Genomic DNA, 16,699 nt, shown 5'->3' on the forward strand with positions numbered 1-16,699 from the left:
AGACTTAGAATGTTAATCCTGTTTGGCCCGCGACTTAGACTCTGTTTTAAGTTATTTCTTCCTGTGTTTTGAAGAACAACGTCACACCACATATTATTGTTTCAAATGTTAGTTGGCTTGCAAGAGCTTGAATAAAGTATATTAAGTATTATTGTGCAATACAATTCTATGCTACCTTATGGAAATACCAAGGCTGGGAGATAAAAGAAATGACAGCTGGAACATGTGTGCGATGCAGGTTTGTAATATGTGTGTGTCTGTGAGACAGAGCTGCTTGTTTGTGTGTCAGGTAAATCTATGCATGGCCATCTTTTCCAGTCACATATGATATGATATGGTACAATACAATGTGATATGATACAATGCATGACAATGCAATACAATGTGATGCCATATGATGCAATGTGATATGATGCAGTACAATGCTAAACAATGCAATATGATGCAACACGGTACGATGCGATACAACATAATGTGATATGATAAGACACAATACGATACAACTTACAACTGGCTGTTTGAGGGTAATCATAATGCTGATGTGGCCTGGGATGAAATTAGGTTTGACACCCCTGTTATACCATGCTGACATAAATGTGATGAAATAAATTAACTACACAAGATTACTAGGATGAGGAAAATAGGGAGTGATCCTACCATCCACAGAGCTGCTAACATGACTTAGGTTTTGAACAGCAGTCGTCTGTTTAGTTTCAAAGACTTGGTTTGAACTGTATAAATATAATATAGTGATACTGATATAGAGTAAATATAAGTTGAGCCTGCTGAACATCCCTGCTCTCTGTCCACTGTCCACACTGTCTACCAGCTGCTGCTGGCTTCTTACAGCCATACCAGATGTTGGGACAGTGTTCCCACAACAGTTTGCTTCCACCTCCAGTTCTGTGACTTTTGACCTGCTGATGCTGACTCACCGTAGCTCCTCCTTCAGCCGGGCCAGTTTGTCGTGCAGCCGGTCATTCTTCACCTGAATTGGATTGTTGGGGACGAACCAGGCCGCTATAAACTTACACACCACCACAACATGCTGCGGAGACACACAAGACACACCCACAAACTGTTTAAGTGGCTACTTCGGGTCAAACAGACAACACTGTCCAACCCACATCTGGACTACAAACCTCAAACAGGATGACGAAGGCAAAGCGCACAGCCAGGACCAACCAGAACTGAGACGTCAGACTGTAGTCCTCATTACTCCTGTAGTCTCTGTAGCTGTATGCACACACACACACACACACACACACACACACACACACACACACACACTTATCAGATGTTTTACTGGTTCTTCTGTCATGTTTGGGTTGAGCAGAACAGTAATGTCCTCTCACCTGCACTGTGTGATGTTGTACTCGAAGTCTTTGGACAGCTGCTTTATAGGAAAGTCCTTTTTGACATCTGGGTGTGTCACCGAGGCTATGGACAGAGTGTCATTAATGTAGCCCTCCATGCAGCTGCAACACGAGCACAAAACACACACCATGAGACACAACACCCTCTCCTGACACATTCTCAGGTGTTTGTACCAGCTGAAACTTGACTGACTGTGAATTAGTGAGTCCTGTCGCACAGGGGCCATAACGGTAACGATAGACCAGGCGTGGGATAAAGTCTGACGAGACTCCAATGACCAGACCATTAGCAATCACTGCCAACACACCAATGGCCTCCAGCACCTTCGTCCAGATACCTGCACGCAGAAGAATACAGTGTTACACACTCTAGCTGTACCCAGAGGACAGCACACACATGCAGAGGGGCGACAGTATGGTTTGCTTTGTGGACGTGATTCTATCCCATAAACTCTGCATTTGAACATTGTTGGAAACATTGGGACAATGTAAGTACTGTTGAGAGAGGGCAAAGGTCAATTGCTGGATTTTCCCCAGAGTACCAACAAGAAGAAAAATCGATAGACTGAAGACATAAAAAGTGACTGCTTTAATTCAGAGATTGAAACAACAGTCAATCTTTCACTAAGCCCCACCTCCAAACAGCAACTGTCCAACCATAGCTTAGCAACTGTAACTAGAACTGTCAAGCTCTTCATTTCTCTCCATTTTGAAGATGTGCAGGAGGCTCTGAGAAGAATGATACTCTGTGTTTCATGAGTCTGGATGGTGAATGGATTAAACTCTGTCTTCATCTGCCCTAAGATAAGCTGCAAACTTCAGCATGTCAGGCTAACTAGCGCTAGCTTACTGGCTGCAGTAACTTTACCTCCAGTCAAACTTGTTAGATCCCACTGCATCTGCATTTGTTCTGTGGGGCTTTGAGGAGGAGGAATGTGGGCTGATGCAGAATCAAAGTGGGTCGACCATGGCTTGCTGTCTCAGGTCTTAGCTGGGTTAGCTTAGCTAGTCCAGTGCACTTCCTTTTCCCACTTTAATGAGTGTATTTCTGTCATCTATCATGTAGCTATACCTGCCGTATTTCACCATCTGACCAATGTTTGCTGAGATGTAAGCTAGCTTTAGCCTCTGTCTGTTAGCATTAAGGTTTTGTCATGTAGGCAGCTGCTACCTAACTTTACATAAACACTTTCACAAACACTTTCACAGGGTTCTTGTTTTAAAACGTGCCAGATTGAAAAATTAAAAGCTGGAGATGGACTTCTCGGCCAACTCAAAGAGTTAGCATTAGCTTACATTAGCCAGCAATACCTATGAAATCTGCTTCAGTCATTATTTTAGTTGACAAAATCATCAGTCATCAGCTAGAAATGAAAATCTGCTTTTGTTTACGTCTATAAGAGACGGACACAGATCTCATATTTCAACAATTACTCCCAATTTCGATGTTAAATCTGCCACCGTTATCTCTGTAAACTGCATTTATGCAGTGCAAGAACAGAAAGTTGGCAGACATAGCAACAGTAACTAAAGAGGGCGGTGCTTAGTGAAGGGTCAATTGAGTATTGCAATTTGTTAGTTTGAATGTGTGATGTATCATTAGAGTTTGGGTTTTAAGCCTGCTGCTGGCCATCACTGCCTGAGGCTGAAAATTAAGTTTGTGTACACATGAGACTGACATGTCAGGCTGCACTGCATTTTGGGGGCCAGAAAACAAAGGAATTCCGTAGGGCAGCAAATTCTCACATTTAAGAAGCTAAAGCTAGCAGATGCTTGACACCTATGATTGGAAAATGTTTGATCAATCAAATTACTGAAGTTATGTGAAGTTTACGATGTAGCAGCCACTCTACACTCAGCTCACCGATGTCATTGGTCTTCCTGGGAACCAGCCGCCGTTCCAGGCGGACCATCTTGATGGCGTCCAGGCGGATCTCAAAGATGTTGTTGATGAGAGCCAGCAGGGGGGCGAGGGGGAATGCTGCCACAAATATGGTGGTGAAACTGAACTGGACAACTGCAGGGGACAGACAGAAAGTCAGTCACATGGACAGGGCATTGTTTTAAATACTTTCTCTGAAGATTCAGAGTTTGGCCACTAGTGTAGAGCTGAACGATTTTGAAAACATATTCAATAGTGATTAGTTTGATGGATAGTGCATGCAATATCGATGATTTGTAATACTGGAGGAAATGAAAACCCTCATTTTCATTGAAAAACATATTCAAGGTCTGATTTTGGTGGCAATCTGTATCAATGAACTGCAATGATTTGTTGTCAATTAGTTGTCAACTATTAAATTACTTGGCAAATATTTTGATAATCAATGAATCCGTTTGGATCTTTTTTTCTTTTAAGAAAACTATCCAAATTGTCTGATTTCAGCTTTTCAAATGTGAATATTTTCTGGTTTCATCTTCCTCTCTGACAGTAAACTGAGTATCTTTGAGCTGTGGACAAAAGAAGACATTTGGCGACGTCATCTTGGACTTTGGGGAACACTGATCAATATTTTCTGACATTTTATGGACCGTCAACTAATTGATCAATCATAACAAGGACTGACAGATTAATTGATAATGAGAATAATCATTAGTTGCAGCCCTACAAAGATGTTTTCTTAAGTCTGTAGAATCTCAGAAGCACATCTCTGCAGCCACACACCACAATCATTTTACAAACAAAAATTTGGGGTTTTATCAAATATTGCACCTCCTGCGATTTAAAAATTGCAGTAGACCATATTGCAATTTCAATAAAATTTCGATTAATTGTTCAGCCACTACTCTGGTGCAAAAAATTTAACAGGAAATGTGTCTAGTGTACATATGATGCTGCAGTGTAAGGAGGTCCACTCTGAGTTGCAAATATGTGGATTTGAAGGCTTATCAGACACCAAAACACTGCAAAGAGGTTTAAATACTGATGGCCACATTTCATCTTCCATCCTGGTGTTCTCCAGGTGAGCAGTAGAAACACAGCGCTCAGGTTACAAACTAGCAGGAATGTGAGGCTGCATGTGTTTGACTGTGTCTTGCTGGATGACGGCCAGTTCAAGATAATAGAATACAGAGACAACTGTATAAAGAGATAATCTGATAGATAGTTGGGCAGATACTTTATTTTTGGTGTTATTGGGCAGAAGCTCCATAGTAACTTTTAAGAATAGTGTAATTCAACCCCCTCTTGGCTGTTTCCAGGCTTTAAAACAGCCTGTTGCACATCGTTGCACACTGTTACACACTGCTACACACTGCTGTGCTCTGTTTGGAGCAAACAAGTTGTGTAATCTGTAGCAAATTGATGCACACCATTTTCAGACTGGAAATGCCCAAGAAGTGAGAGCAGTGCTCTACAGAGGTAAAAAATAGACCATTCGTTGATTATAGATAATTTATGTGAGGTTTGCACGGCCCTTTTACACAGAAATGGGTCATAAAGTTCTTTTTGTTTTGTTTTTAAATGCCCTAATGAGAGAGAATGAAGTGGCAGACCGAAGAACAGGGAAATGTTGAAGTAAACTTTTAAACTTTTAAAAAAACATCCTGTACCGAATCCCATACTCTGATATTTTCTAAGCACATACATGCCAAATCTGCCCAATTTTCTCAGGAACTCCTGTTTTTCGTTGCCCTCACCTGGTTTCCTCCCGGAGTCACAATTCTCCTGTATTTCTTCCAATTTATGACTAATTTGTCCCTTTTTCATTGACAACCTGTTTGTGGCACTGTGCCACATGTATAAGCCCTATGACCTAAAAGTTCTCCTTGATCCATGCTCGTGCATCCTCCTCCTCAGTGAGTGAGATATGGAGAGAGAAACAGCGTAGAAACTTCTTGTCGAGAACTTGTCACATTCACTTGTCATTTCCTCATACTTTGAATTTTCATTCATATACAAACACAATTTATGAGGTCCAGACCTGTCATAGACTCATGTGCAGTTAGTCTGCTGGTATCCAAACCAAGTTTTCACTAATGACTCTATATTTAATTAGTCTGAAGACATGTTGAGTTTGAATAATAATTACACTTCCTAATTATGTCGACACTATCCTGTTTGACTACAATTCCAATTGCAATACGATTGTAAATTTACAATTTATTATTATATAGAATTACACAGCCTCTCCTCATTAATTTAATGCTGCATTAACCTACTGTCAGGTGTATTGGCCATATATCTTCACATGCAGGTTTATGTGGTTTTTTATTATTTTCATACCTAAAAGTCACCAGGATACAGGAAACAAAGTTTTCTGGGAGAGAACACCCAGACACCCCACTTTGGGATCATTCCTATTTTTAAAACCTTAAGGCAGGTATGACTATTGGTGCAGACACATCAAATCTGATGACATTTGTCAAGTCAACGGATCCAATTCATTTTTTATGGAGAGGTTGCATGACGGGCATGGCACAGCAGGTTGACAGTCTGTTCATTGGAATCATCATAATCATGACTAGACCTCTACTCTTCTTTATTTAGGTCCCTCCAATGCAACGTAGCAGACTCACAAAAGTCTGATCAAACTAGGGCTGGGTGGTATGACAAAATTTTCATATCACGATTTTTAAAAAAATCATATTGGTTTCATGGTATTTGACGGTATTTTTTTTTTTAATGCAACAGTGTTCTTACCCACATTTTCTTCTACTGAGAACAGAATTACTGCAGTTGATTGTCTTTAAACAGCCCATTTTACTGTCATAAGGATTGTATCATGTTTTTTTCATGTCCAGACACAGCAAAGCATGACCCCTTCAAAGTATGGTTATCATCACATGGACAACTATACAATTAAACGTCCCCACCCACGCTAGTCACCACCAGAAATACTAGTCGTTTAAAATATTTAAACGACTAGTATTAGTCGTTTATTGGTCAATATTTCATTCATGCATGATGCCAGTTATCTGTTGCCGCACGGCACTCGGGGCTGCGGCTGTCAGACAGCAGCCCCTCTCACCCAGCGTGTATGAACCGATTGCCGTGGCCACACCGGATGTTTACATCAGCGAAGTCGGACAGATGAATGTAGACTGTGACAGAATAAGCTGATATATTTTCACTCGACTGGAGAAACGTGACCACATTAAGCACAGATACAGACATAAACCTGCAGGCGGAGCTGCTGCTGCTGCTGCTGCTACTATTAGCTGCTAACGTTAGCCACACTGTGTGTCAGGCTGGAAGCTAACGTTAGCTCTGGGTCCTTTACCCGCAGACACTGTGACCTTATTCAGTCTGAAAAGGTGACACATAAGCATGTAAGGTTTGTATTGCACAGCACAAGTAGCGCGCATTTCAGCTGCATTTCAAGTACGATTTGGCGATTGTAGACTGTGATTAACGTCTTGAAATGGCTCTTAATACACACAGTATTTTTTTTCAGACAGTGTTTAACATTATAAATTAATAAATTCTGCCTTGTGTTTTCTCAGTGACTATTCTAAATTAAATTTTGCATCTAATCAACAGAGAAATTAGTTGCCAGGAACATCCCTGGTACACACGCTAAAGGCAGCACGCCTGTGGTTTTGGTGTGCAGTGGTGAAATGGGTCCCCGCTGAAACACTTTCCCGCTGCGCACGTTCCGGACGTTGTTTGGGCTATTCACCAGTATGGCGGTATATGAAAAATTCATATCATAAGGAAAATAAAGACCGTTTTTTGGTACGAACCGGTATATCGCCCAGCCCTAGATCAAACTGTCAAACTAGGCTGTTCTGATCAAATATAAAACAAGATTCTGTTACTATATTGCCTATTTTTCACATAAACCTGGCTGCCATGTTGAAAAGATTTGAGCCAAAATCAAGCAGTGACCACTGGCTGGAGCGTGGGTGTCTGCACTATAAGCCTAACTGTAGTGCAGAAATTTCTCAGTCAGGTTCTGTCAGGATACCATCCACCTTCAGACCAGTGAGCTGGTTTTCAGCTCTGAGGTCAGGGTGACACTGTGGACCTACCCATCTCCAGGAACTCATTGAACAGGCTGAAGGCGTCCGTGTTGGCCAGGTGGTAGTTACGCAGCCAGTCCCGAAGTTTGCAGATGTCACATGGTTCGACACGCCCCTGCTCATCACGGCAGGTCTTCCTGTAGCAGTGTCCACACTTCCTCTGCAGCTTCTTGGCGGTGTTTCTGCTCAGACAGCTCTTCAACCAGCTGGAAGACACAAGAGCCTCACATGAGTGCAGAGTCAGACGTGTTTATTGACACTGAACTGGATGTGAACTCATCACCTGTCCTGCCTGACAGGAGAGGTTGGATGAAAACACTCACGGCACAGTGAACTCAAAGATGTTGTTGAGAGTCTGTTTGAGCAGCATGATGACGGCCATCTGGATGAACAGGTCTGTCAGACAACCACTAGGATGGCACTACAACACACACACACAACACAGGGAAGGGTTAATACTGTGGAGCAGACATGCTGAATGACTGATTCAGTGAATGTCCTCACCTCCTCCAGTCTCCATCCAGCGATACGCACATAGTTTCCAGGATGGCCGTTAATCCTTTGACAAGATAACAACAAATTCACATCAGCATTTCAACAGACAGTTATAGAGACTCAGTTACTGACAGACAGAAGGAGTACCTGCCCAGGAAGAAGGCCACATAGAAGAGTGAGGAGAAGAGAGTGAAGAACTGGAAGGTGAACATCTTGACTGTGAAGTTCCTCTCTGTGGCAGCGAATGAGTTTATCTTCTCTGAAAACACACAAACACAAAGTAATACATTCACATTCTGGTGAGATATTTAACAAAATGTCTTGGAATATTTGATTCAATCCAAATTTATTAATAGAACTGTATTCATATATTTTAAAGAACAAATGTCATCACAGATCAGAGACGTCCCCGTTTGAAATTTCCATCCTGGACTGGAATATCTGTCACTTTAATCAGATTTCAAATGAATGTAGAATTCTAGTCAAATAAATGTCTGTTTATGAGTTGTGATAAATCCTTAATAATCTTGTAGAAGGCGTAGATTTTTTGTAACTGTTAAATTGACCAAAATGTTAATGGAGTTTGGCAGACAGTGAGACAGGCAGCCACTGAACTCATCATCCAGAGTGTGTTATTTCAGAGCAGTGGGCTTTTGTTTTCAGCTGACAGTTGTAAACAGCTGATCAACTTACAGGGAGAACTCATCTTCATTTGTTATTTGGTATTGTCAATGTACAAGGTGGTGGGGCAGAACTCGTGTCAGCCATAGATTGTATATTAAACAGGATTCTAACCTATTTCATATACAGTCTATGTCTCCAACTCACTATTTGGTCTGCTGGACTCATTTTTGCATGTGCAATGACTTCATACCGCTAGATCAGTGGTTCTTAACCTGGGTTTGATCGAACCCCAGGGGTTCGGTGAGTCAGTCTCAGGGGCTCGGCGGAGCCTCCGCCGCGGAGGTCAAGACACACCCGACTCATCGTGTCAATTCGTGATGACACGCCCCACTTGGCCATCACGGGCTGCAGATGATCACATTACATTGCTTGGCCAATCAGTGCTGCGGGGAATTTAGCACGCTCAGTAGTCAACGTGTGACTGACTTGGTAGTACATCGCCTGATTTCTTCCTTAATATTTTAATCCATACTATGTCGAGCAAAAAAACAAAGTGGTCGGATGAATATGTACAACATGGATTCACATGTATCACAGAACGTGATGGGAGTCAGCGTCCTATCTGCATGATTTGCAATGCCAAGTTGAGCAACTCTAGTCTCGCACCGGCAAAACTAAAGGAACACTTCTTGAAGCTGCATGGAGATACAAGAACACAACGCTTGCTGAATTCAAGGTGAAGAGAGCCAGATTCGATGAAAAGGCCACTCTGCCTACTTTTGGATTTGTACCCATTAACAAACCGATCCTCACAGCATCGTACGAAGTTGCTTACCTGATTGCAAAGCAGGGCAAGCCACACACCATTGGTGAAACACTCATAAAACCAGCTGCGTTAAAGATGGCGAATCTGATACTCGGAACAGCGGCCGAAGGTAAAATATCCCAAATTCCTCTTTCAAATGACACCATCAGTGACAGAATAGAGGACATGAGTAAAGACATCTTGGTTCAAGTAGTCGCAGATCTGATTTCAAGCCCGGCAAAATTCAGCCTTCAACTCGACGAGACCACAGACGTTTCTAATCTAAGCCAGCTTGCTGTTTTTGTGCCCTATGTGAAAGACGACATGATAAAAGATTTTTTATTTTGTAAGCCTCTTACAACAACAACTAAGGCAGCCGATGTGAAGAAGCTTGTGGATGACTTCTTCAGAGACAACAATCTTTCATGGGATATGGTTTCTGCAGTTTGTACGGACGGAGCTCCAGTCATGCTGGGAAGAAAGTCTGGTTTTGGTGCGCTAGTAAAAGCCGATGCACCACACATCATTGTTACGCATTGTATTCTGCACAGGCATGGCTGATATATTCGCAGCTCTCAATCATCTCAATCAGCAGATGCAGGGTGGTGGAGTCAACATCATGGAAGCGGACGAAAACCTGAAAGCTTTTCAAAAAAAGCTACCGTTATGGAAACGACGAACAGAGAACAATAACTTCACAAACTTTCCCCTTCTGGACGACTGTGTAAGTAAGATCGAAGATGTGTCTGGAATCGGAGACATTTCTGTACCCATGGAACTGAAGCAAGCAATTTCCACGCACTTAGATGAGCTTGCAAAGTCTCTCGACGGATACTTCCCTACAAGAGAGTCATATCCAGCATGGGTGAGACAGCCATTCACGTTTGCTGTTGAGACAGCAGATGTCAATGATGAATACCTCGACGAAATCATTGAAATTCAGCAGAGCCAGGTTCAACAGCAACTCTTCAGAACAACAACGCTCTCAACGTTTTGGTGTCAACAAATGGAAAAGTATCCAGTTATTGCTAAGAAAGCCCTGGAATTTTTTGTACCATTTGTTACAACATATCTTTGCGAGCAATCCTTTTCGAGGATGCTGGACATAAAAACGAAGAAAAGGAACAGACGTTGCTGTGAAAATGACATGAGAGTGGCACTTGCCAAGGTGAAGCCACGCATATCTGAACTGGTCTCTCAAAGGCAACAGCAGAAGTCACACTGATTTGCAGGTATGTAATTTGTTGTGAGTTCATGCACTGTGTTGGTTTTGTTCTTTGAACAAGGTGATATTCATGCACGGTTCATTTTGTGCACCAGTAAAAAAACATATACCTATGTCTTGAATTTGAAAAAAATCATATTTTATTTTTCACTAAAGAAGGGTTCGGTGAATGCACATATGAAACTGGTGGGGTTCGGTACCTCCAACAAGGTTAAGAACCACTGCGCTAGATTAACTAGTCAGGAAATCAGCATATTTCTATATCTTTGTATATGTATTGCATTTGTATACTTGGTAGCATCTCAAATACAACATACTGAATATAACGTGTCCTACTTTGTTCTCACCTATCTCACACAGCTTGAGGGAGACCCATCTGTTTACCTGCAGGTGGTGATAAAAGAGACAGACAGGAGACAGGAGAGATTTTAGACTTATTACTGTTATTTTATACCAGCAGGAACCTGTGGTCACTGCTGCTCTTCCAGCAGAACCTTGTTCCTGTTCCCTCAGTAGATAGATAGATAATTTATTGTCCTCCAATAGAGGAAATTTGTCATCACAGCCTGTGAACAGTACAAAAACAGCCGGAATATCCAGAATACAGTATAAAAGGTAATGTCTAAATTAAAATTTGAATTTACTTGACAGGAAAATTACCACCAGGAACATCCCTGGTACATACGTATGTATAAACAACCTGAAAACATAATGATCCAGCCACAGCTGTCATTAGTGCAGAGGTATAAAAATACCAACATGCATGCTCTTCTTGCCCCACCATCAAAGCATGGTGATGCAGCGTCAATAACTTCACTGACATTAACTCAACGATCAGAAGAAAACACAAAGAAGCTGACAGAAGAAGATGGAGGTGGTGGTAACAAGTACACCACCCTGCAGAGTACACTGTGCCCTGTATCGTATCATACTGTCATATTCGGCTTTGATGTGGTCATGAACTGATTATTATATATCAGATGTGTTGACATCTGCAGGGCATGCATGAAGCTATGACAGTTTCTTTACAGCAAGAAGTTTGAGGGAGTTTGGGGACCTCTGACAGAGCTGCATGTTGCTGGTTTTAGAAAGAGAGTGCATCAGTCTTTCAGTGTCTTTTCATGATCCTGTGTGGCTGAAATCCTTTACAGACAGTGTGTTATGAGTGAAGTGTTGCCTGTTTGCTCTGTATTGTAGCACATCTGGCACATATCTGTGTTTAGTATATCAGTCCCTTCAGAAAGTTGCGATGTTGTGATTGCATCAATTAATGCAAATTCTGCACATCCTTGCAATTTTGTCCTATCACAGAAACTTTTGACCGCAATTCATCATCAGTTTCCAGCAATCACAGCAGTTCCCCACACTAAAATCATACATGTACGTCTCAAAGAACCAACTCAGTGTTTTGTTTTGTTTTTTTACTTTATTTTGTCACAGGTACTGAAGAGGTTTATCATGGTTATTGACATTTCTGAACTTATATTTTTCAATATAATTTTGTGCTGGTTTAGAGCTGAGCTCCAAAAAGATTCTGCTTCTTTGTGGAATGAAAAATAGTAAACTTCTTTATTTATATCTAAAGTATATTTTGTTAGAGTTTTTGAAATCCTGACCTTTTTGGTAAGGTTAGAGAGAACACTCAGAACAGAGTGTTTCATTCTGGAACAAGTTGCCTTTAATTTTTAATGAATTATTAAAATAAAAGATGATTAGAAGAATCAATTTTTTTTGCAATTTTCCCACAATTTTTTTGCAAAAAACACCTAATAACATCACAATATGCATCACAATTTTTTAGAAAAGCTGTTGTGAAATCAGGCATTTTAGGCCCAACAATCTCCCCAAAAGCTGCGAAATCCTGGAGGGACTGGTATATTTATGTTAATGATATAATTTCCAAAATGAGGGAGATTTTGTGCTTTTGACATGAGGAAAAGAGGTTGTTGATGTTTTGTGACTCACAGTTCATTTGTCGCCATCTGCCAAGCAAACTTTCACCTCTGGGTTGTTGTTATCACTGGAATGTGTGTCATATTACCTAACCAACGCAACAGATATGTATCAAAGGTGTCATGTGATTGAAAAAACAGGAAATACCAGGATAATTGACGCACACAAATTCACCTCTAGACAATAGTTTGGCTGGCTTTCAGCAAGTTGATTTATTTCTGACAACTAAAAATGTTTATATGAATCTATTGTGGCCATTAGCACATCAAAAACACCCACACTGGACTGAACGCCACCTCCATCCACGGCAGGACAGTTAAACAGGTGAGTGGCTCCAGATGTCTCTGTGTGAATGCAGCGTGCAGGTATACGTACCCGGGTCATGATCTGAATGGTGACGTAGTGCAGCACCGCTCCCAGCATCACAGCCACAGTGTTGGCGTGGTCGCTGATAAAGTCCCAGCTGGCCTCAGACATCAGCGGGGCGGCTACCACTCGGAACACCACCAGGGCATGAGCGAGACCGATGATGAGCATCAGCTGGAACAAAAACAAACACACAGACATGTTGTGTCTTCTTCCTACTGACATTACAACGCACACACCGTCTGCTGCAGTCCACACAGACTTCTTCTATCATTCAGGTCTGATTTCATTTTCATTTTCCTTCATCGATTCTCAAGGTTTTTAATTTCAAATGAATTAATTTCTTTATTTTATTAATTTATTAATTATACTCATGATAAAGCTGCAGTATATCACACTTCTATTCAAAAGACTTACACGATGGCAGTGAGCTTCTTAGGATTTATTTTATTTACCTTTTACTTTTTAATTTTTTTAAATTTACTTTACTATTAAAACCCTACATGGCCTGGCCCCAGAAAACATATCTGAGCTGATGTCCCCCTACAAACCAACAGGAACCTGTTGAATGTTCCCACCTTACAGCTGAGTGTTGAGCTCCTCAGCTGTGGAACGACCTGCCTGAAGAACTCCGGCTCACGACATCAGTGTCTTCTTTTAATTCACTTTTGAAATTTTTTTTCTTTTTTATCAAATTTTTAAATTTTAATCTTTAACTATTAAATAACACTGTACTTAATTCTGGAAGTTGCACTTAGTATTTTATTTATGGTTTTCATCATCATCTCTCATAAATTATTAAGTATCAGTCATCAGTCATCACCATAGTCATGGTAAATACTGTATAACAATAATAATGATAAAAATAATAATAATGTATATACTAATACTATATACTGTATTATAGTTTACCATAACAGACAATGTGTGTTTTAGTATATGTGCATCTTCACAATAGCTCTACACATTATATACACTATAAAGTATAATAATTATATACTCAAGTCTCACTCAATACGTCACAAGTAACCAATCAACAGTGCAGATGCCTCCTGTGAGTGGCAGCTGTGTGTCAGAGGGAAGCAGCAGCAGACATGGCCAAAGTTACAGTAAACATCACAGTCTTATGATCTGTCACAAGCTTGTCCAGTTTCTCAGTTACACCACTGAAAATGCCAGGAGTCAAGGTTGGATCTCATGTGATGGAGGTGGAGGTGACAGCTTTTAAATCAGTCGCCGCCCTTCCTTTTTTTGGAGACTCAGTGTCCCACACTGCAGTGCTTCAGAGTAAAACACAGCATGCCTCTGTCTCATCTTTCCACCACAATCTGCACTGAGATTGAGTTATTACTTTAAAAAACTAACCATGGCAGTAAAACTGTATTTCATACTATGACAGTTACATTTAGTGCATGGATTACATGTGGGCCGAACTGTGGGGGGCGACCCATACAGGCCACGGGCCAACAGCAATCCGTTGCTCCTCTAATTACCTTGCAGCATTATAACCTTGCAATTTGGGGTTCAGTGTCTCACCACACTTTGACATAAGAACAGGAGGAGATGAGAATCAAACCCTGTGATCAGTGATGACGTGTTCTACCTCCTGAGCCCCTCCTGAGCCACAGCTGCCTATCAATCCCAAATCATGTTTGTCTGACAATAATACGATGTTACAGTGTAGTTTCACAAAGATTAAACTGATGTTTCGTGTGTGAAGCTGCTTCATTGTGGCAGATGAACAGTAGTGAGTGAACATTCCTGTGACAGACATTAATCAGTGATCTGAGCAGATCTCCTGCCAAGGAGATACTATTCCACAGAAACATTTTTTGTACTGAATACCAATCAGGTAGCTGCAGCCTACACAGTGCTGTGTGTGTGTGTGTGTGTGTGTGTGTGTGTGTGTGTGTGTGTGTGTGTGTGTGTGTGTGTGTGTGTGTGTGTGTGTGTGTGTGTGTGTGTCTTACCATGAGTGTTACCAGAATGAGGACGACCGTGCTGCGCAGGTAAGAGTGTCTGAACTGTTTAGGTTTACAGTTTGCATCATTGACTATATCCAGAATCAGTTCCTCCTGTCAACACACACACACAAAGGCTGACAGTCAACTCACACATTAAAGGTATATTACAAAGACTTTTGTGTCCAGGAATCAAGAGCTGTACCAAGCAGAGGGCTTTCTCTGAGAAATAAGTTTGGTTTGATTGTAAAGATTGGAGGTGATCATCAACTGATTACAACAAAACCTGTAACTACAAACTTGTTTGTATTGTCAGTTAATGATATGATAAGCTGTTGCTATATATACCAATGAAGACAATGAGATGTGCGTAAAAGCCACAGAACAAAGCAGGTTCATAAACCTTGAGTTAAGATGTTTCCAAGGTCAAGAATGATGGCACCAAATTTAGCTCAGTGGATTGTAAACAAAAGCACCCTAATTCATGTTTACATGAATGTTCCTGGCTGCTACAAGGCCCTACCCCATCTCCACTTTGGTCTTTCAGACTATGTGGCAAGGGAACTAGAACATCACAGGTTATAAAAGCAAAGGGCCATATTACCAGATGAGCTAAACACATTTTATGCTCACTTTGAGCTCAACAAAGTGTCAGCTGTAAAGTTTACTCCACCTCCAAAGGCCCTGCCTCTGTCAGATTCTACAGAGAATGTAAGAAAAATCCTGCTGAAAGTGAACCATGAAGTAAAACATGTGCCAACCAGCTGGTAGAACTCATTACTGACATCTTGAACACGTCACTGTCACAGGAGGGCGTTCCCACCTGCTTCAAGACAGCCACCATCGTCCCTGTGCCTAAAAAGTCTGCAGTGTCTAAATGACTACTGACCTGCAGCACTCAGCCCAATTCTAATGAAGTGCTTTGAGAAACTGGTTCTCCTGAACATAAAAAACAGCATTCTAACCCTAACCCAGGGTGGACGCTCACCAGTCTGCATTCAGAACCAACAGCTTCACAGAGGATGACATCACTGTCCACTGTTTGTCGATCTCAGCTCATCATTCAACACAATCTCCTCCATAAAGCTAATTGGCAAACTGAACACTCTTGGCCTCAGTACCACACTCTGCAACTGGATATTTGACTTCCTCACAAATAGACCCAAGACAGTTTAGACTGATGGTCTCACCTCTTCACTCTAGTGCTCAGTACCAGAGCCCCACAGGGCTGTGAGCTCAGACCCCTCCTGTTCATGCTGTACACCCATGACTGCAGCACCTGACTGTTGTAAAGTTTGCAGATAACACCACCATCATCAGCCAGATTTCAAATAAAGATTAGACTTCATATCGGGAGGAAATCATCAGTTTTTCAGAGTGGTGCACAGAAAACGACCTACTGCTCAACATCAGCAAAACCAAGGAGCTGATTGTTGATTTTAGAAAAAATGATGCAAAGACGCACACTCCTGTCAGCATCAGTGGAGTTAAGGTGGAGCAGGTGAACAGTTTTAGGTTCCTGGGAATCAACATCACTCATCATTGATACCCATCTACTGAGCATCAGTGATATCAGCAAAGTGAAGTGTCTGAACAGAACCCAAAAGTTACTAAAAGATAATATCCACCCAAGCCACAGCCTGTTCACCCTGATGCTATCTGGCATGAGATACAGAAGTATCCACTGCCATACCACCAGACTTAGGAGCAGCTTCTTTCCTCAGGTTGTCAGACTCCTCAGTTCATCCTCTGCCCTCCAACATAAATAAAACATTCATTGTACAACCTTTTGTCGTAGAATGATAAATAAATGAACCTTTAACCTTATGGTTTACAAGACATTTACATTAATCATTTTCAGTAAGAAAAAAGTTCCACTGAGTGCAGTAAGACATCACAAAGAAAGAACTTTCATGAACAAGTTTCAAAT

At 41.3% G+C, this 16,699-nt stretch overlaps 1 protein-coding gene across 1 annotated transcript in view; it reads right to left on the minus strand.

The window, feature by feature from the left end:
• Positions 1–625: 625 nt before the first annotated feature.
• Positions 626–16,699, minus strand: part of LOC146333392 (anoctamin-9-like) — a 37,824-nt gene continuing 21,750 nt past the window's right edge. Inside the window, exons 12-23 of the mRNA XM_084722557.1 lie at positions 14,779–14,883; positions 12,818–12,982; positions 10,837–10,873; positions 7,983–8,094; positions 7,845–7,899; positions 7,664–7,761; positions 7,350–7,546; positions 3,241–3,393; positions 1,570–1,714; positions 1,356–1,478; positions 1,143–1,236; positions 626–1,048 (exon numbers count right to left, since the gene is read on the minus strand). Coding sequence (XP_084578683.1) covers positions 932–1,048; positions 1,143–1,236; positions 1,356–1,478; positions 1,570–1,714; positions 3,241–3,393; positions 7,350–7,546; positions 7,664–7,761; positions 7,845–7,899; positions 7,983–8,094; positions 10,837–10,873; positions 12,818–12,982; positions 14,779–14,883 — 1,401 coding nt within the window. The 3' untranslated portion in view covers positions 626–931. The remainder of the gene's footprint in view (positions 1,049–1,142; positions 1,237–1,355; positions 1,479–1,569; positions 1,715–3,240; positions 3,394–7,349; positions 7,547–7,663; positions 7,762–7,844; positions 7,900–7,982; positions 8,095–10,836; positions 10,874–12,817; positions 12,983–14,778; positions 14,884–16,699) is intronic.

Source organism: Lutjanus erythropterus, chromosome 1 (assembly GCF_056507025.1).
Source record: "Lutjanus erythropterus isolate fLutEry1 chromosome 1, fLutEry1.hap2, whole genome shotgun sequence".
Classification (NCBI taxonomy): Eukaryota; Metazoa; Chordata; class Actinopteri; order Lutjaniformes; family Lutjanidae; genus Lutjanus; species Lutjanus erythropterus.